The 3,072-nt window shown below is 36.2% G+C and overlaps 1 protein-coding gene across 3 annotated transcripts in view; it reads left to right on the top strand.

Annotated features, from left to right (window-relative positions):
* Nucleotides 1-3,072, top strand: part of Vps13c (vacuolar protein sorting 13 homolog C) — a 159,208-nt gene that overhangs the window by 51,503 nt on the left and 104,633 nt on the right. For all 3 annotated transcript variants that reach the window (XM_013346382.2, XM_005347681.3, XM_013346383.2), the window contains 2 exons: nucleotides 1,257-1,383; nucleotides 2,297-2,391. In XM_013346382.2, coding sequence (XP_013201836.1) covers nucleotides 1,257-1,383; nucleotides 2,297-2,391 — 222 coding nt within the window. The remainder of the gene's footprint in view (nucleotides 1-1,256; nucleotides 1,384-2,296; nucleotides 2,392-3,072) is intronic.

Genomic DNA, 3,072 nt, shown 5'->3' with positions numbered 1-3,072 from the left:
CTATTCCCTCTTCTTCCTCATCATCATTTGTATTAGCATATGGGTGTGAGCAAAACAAAAAATTCCTTCCAGTGGGAGAGAAGGATCATAAATATACAGTTAACATAAATAGACAGGATATACACATAAATAGAGTCCTGGGGCTAGACAGTGGTGATAACTGAGACTCCAGTTTTAAATGGGAGGGCAGAGAAAGCTTCTTCTCTCAGAAAGGAAGGTTGGACTAATGACCCCAGGAGGGTGAGGGACATGCCAGAAAGAGGTCCAAGGACAGAGCTGAACCAGAGCTGTTTGCCTCTCTTGCTCATTCTGTCTGTACACAAACACTGCATGCAAACATCTATATAATGTGTATAATATAAACAATGTGTATATATGCCCATATATGTTAATGCTGGAATGAAAATACCATGTTTAATACATATTGATATTTTTTTCCTGTCTTCACTCTTGAATGTTTACACTCATGGGTGATGTAGGAGAGACATTGAACACTTACCTCATGCATAGCCTTATATTCAGTCATCAAACTTCCTTTTTTATTGTAGAACTTAATTTTTCTTTTAACTTTTCTTTTAGATTGTTTTTAGTTTTTTATGAGGTACTTAAGTATTTTTATGATTCACTATCCATTAAAAATTCTCTTAAAAGTGAATTTGAAGATTGTTAAAATTAGGGAATGAGAGTGTAGAGTCTAAATCATTGACCCCTTTTATTAACGCTTGTTTTCTGGTTTTTGAAAAATGGGCCAAGAGAAGGAACAGTAGGAAGCACAGTAGGATTCATGTCAGGCCAGCGGTGAGATGGGATTTGAGGACTGACTGTTTCTGTCTCTGTCTCTCCTTCCCACCATGAACTGGTTAGCAAATCAGCAATGCGTGTACATTTTGAATTGTGCTTTTTTTAGATTAATACATTATGGTACAGAAGCATCTTCCTTTAAAGAATCATTTTCATTTTATAAACCTGTTATTCTAGTGTCTCCTTAGACACCAGCGTATTACAGTACAAAGGGAAACTCAGAGTCCTTAGCTATAGCTAAACAACATGTCTTCCCCAAAATTCTGTCAGGAGGTGTAGGAAGGAGGTGATCCATAGACCACACTATCCAGGCCATACTCTGAGTATTATTTCAGAAAAAAATGGCTTCCTTCCCTGTCTTACTCTATTGAAGCACTAAACAAAATTGGCTGTGGTTATGCTTAACAGTGAACGGAGTGTTCCTTCTGAGTGAATCAATAATTTTTATTTTTCAGGTCATTCATTCTGGGCAGAAGTTAAGGAAAAAGTCTGCCGAGGCGGGCGAGAAACGTGGCTGGTTTAGTGGGTTTTGGGGAAAGAAAGAGTCCAAGAAGAAAGATGAGGACTCACTGATCCCTGAGAGTAAGTTTCAAGACAGGCAGTCCTCATGCGCTGATGAGGAAAAGCCATGCAGCCTGCTTCACACACCCAGCAGAGGAACACGTGACCACATGAACACACATGACAGGCTGTGTGCATTGATCCAGCAAAGGAGCACATGAACATGTTTGACAGACTACATAATTGCTTTGTTTGTCTACCTAGAGTTGAACTTGAAATTCTTGAAAAATGACTTGTGAGCGATTTAACATGTTCCTGCTTAGAGGTCTAAGCATTCTGTATTCTTTTTTGTTAACTTTGAGATAGATTTTAATCACAGGTTAAGTTTGGAAATTTTTAGTGAATTTAAAAATGTGTATATCTGAGAGCTGTTTTTTTTTTTTTTAACAGTGAGTATCTTTTTGCTGTTTCTTAACATAAACATCAAATACAGGGTGTTTGTTTTAGTTAAGCCAAACTGGTGTGTTAGAAGGAATTTGGTAGCCGATTTTGCTTTAGCATTTGTGTCTGTGGACTTTTTCCTCCAACCTAATATTTTTATTGATTGTTGAAAAATATCTTTAAATTCAACTATTGTCAAATCTTCATGTAGTAACAGACAATACCAAAATTATGTGAAAAAATCCTTAAATAGTTCTTTATTTTCTAATTATATATTTGTTTGAGGCTAGATTTTCTTTGCACATGTCAACCAAAGACCACAGAATAGGCTGAATGCCAATACATTAAATACATATATGAAATGTCATAATAAACAAATATTATGTATATTAATGTATACTAATAAAAGCTTTTTAAGAATCATTAAAAGAGAATCTCAATGTTTTCAATAAACTTGAAACATTGTAAAACAAAAACAAAAACAAAAAAAAAAAAGAAAAATATCTTTAAAACCAAAGCCATTCATTTCCTAAATGACTGTCTTGTATTGTAGCCATCGATGACCTTATGACTCCAGAGGAGAAAGAAAAGTTCTTCACTGCCATTGGCTACAGTGAGAGTTCCTACAACTTTGCTTTGCCCAAGCAGGTAGGTGTCGGGTGCCTTCACAAGTGTCTTGCTTGATTCACTTGCTGGGTTATCTTGACTTGGGCTAAATTAATGATGTTCTGAGTAGCTACTGAAAAGATGTTGTCCTTAGTGTAGTTGTTGTATGCTGTTCTGGGGCTATACCAATCAAAATTCCTCAACTGTAGGACTGCTTGATTTAGCAAGTAAAGGAAGAACCCCGTGAAAGTCCTTGCTAGAGCGAGTGGTTGAATCTTTAGGACATTCTTACTGTGAAGTTTAACTCTTAGCAAAAGTGAACACATCAAAAGCATCCTGCATATTTGACAGGTTGAAAAGTCACTGGCTACAGTGACTACTAGTGTCAAGGTTTAGAATATTGTACCCTCATAGAACCCCTACACCTCCCCTCGTCTCTTCCCAGAGATAACCAGTGTCCTGATTATGAACACAATCACTTCTTTCATTTCCTGTGTGTTTTGCTAGAGACAACCCATGATTTTGTTCTACAGGGTATTTTGTCTTTCTATAAATGGAAGCACAAAGCAGGTTTTCTCTTGTCTGGCTTTATCCTTGGAGCCATTTCTGCTGTTGCACCTAACATATTTTCATTGCTATGTAGGATTCTATCATTTGAAAATCCAGAACTTCTTTTTTTTAATATTTATTTATTTATTATGTATACAATATTCTGTCTGTATG

The sequence above is a fragment of the Microtus ochrogaster genome, chromosome 5 (genome assembly GCF_000317375.1).
Source record: "Microtus ochrogaster isolate Prairie Vole_2 chromosome 5, MicOch1.0, whole genome shotgun sequence".
NCBI lineage: Eukaryota > Metazoa > Chordata > Mammalia > Rodentia > Cricetidae > Microtus > Microtus ochrogaster.
Note: the sequence above shows the minus strand (reverse complement) of the source record. Positions and strands in the feature narration are given on the sequence as shown.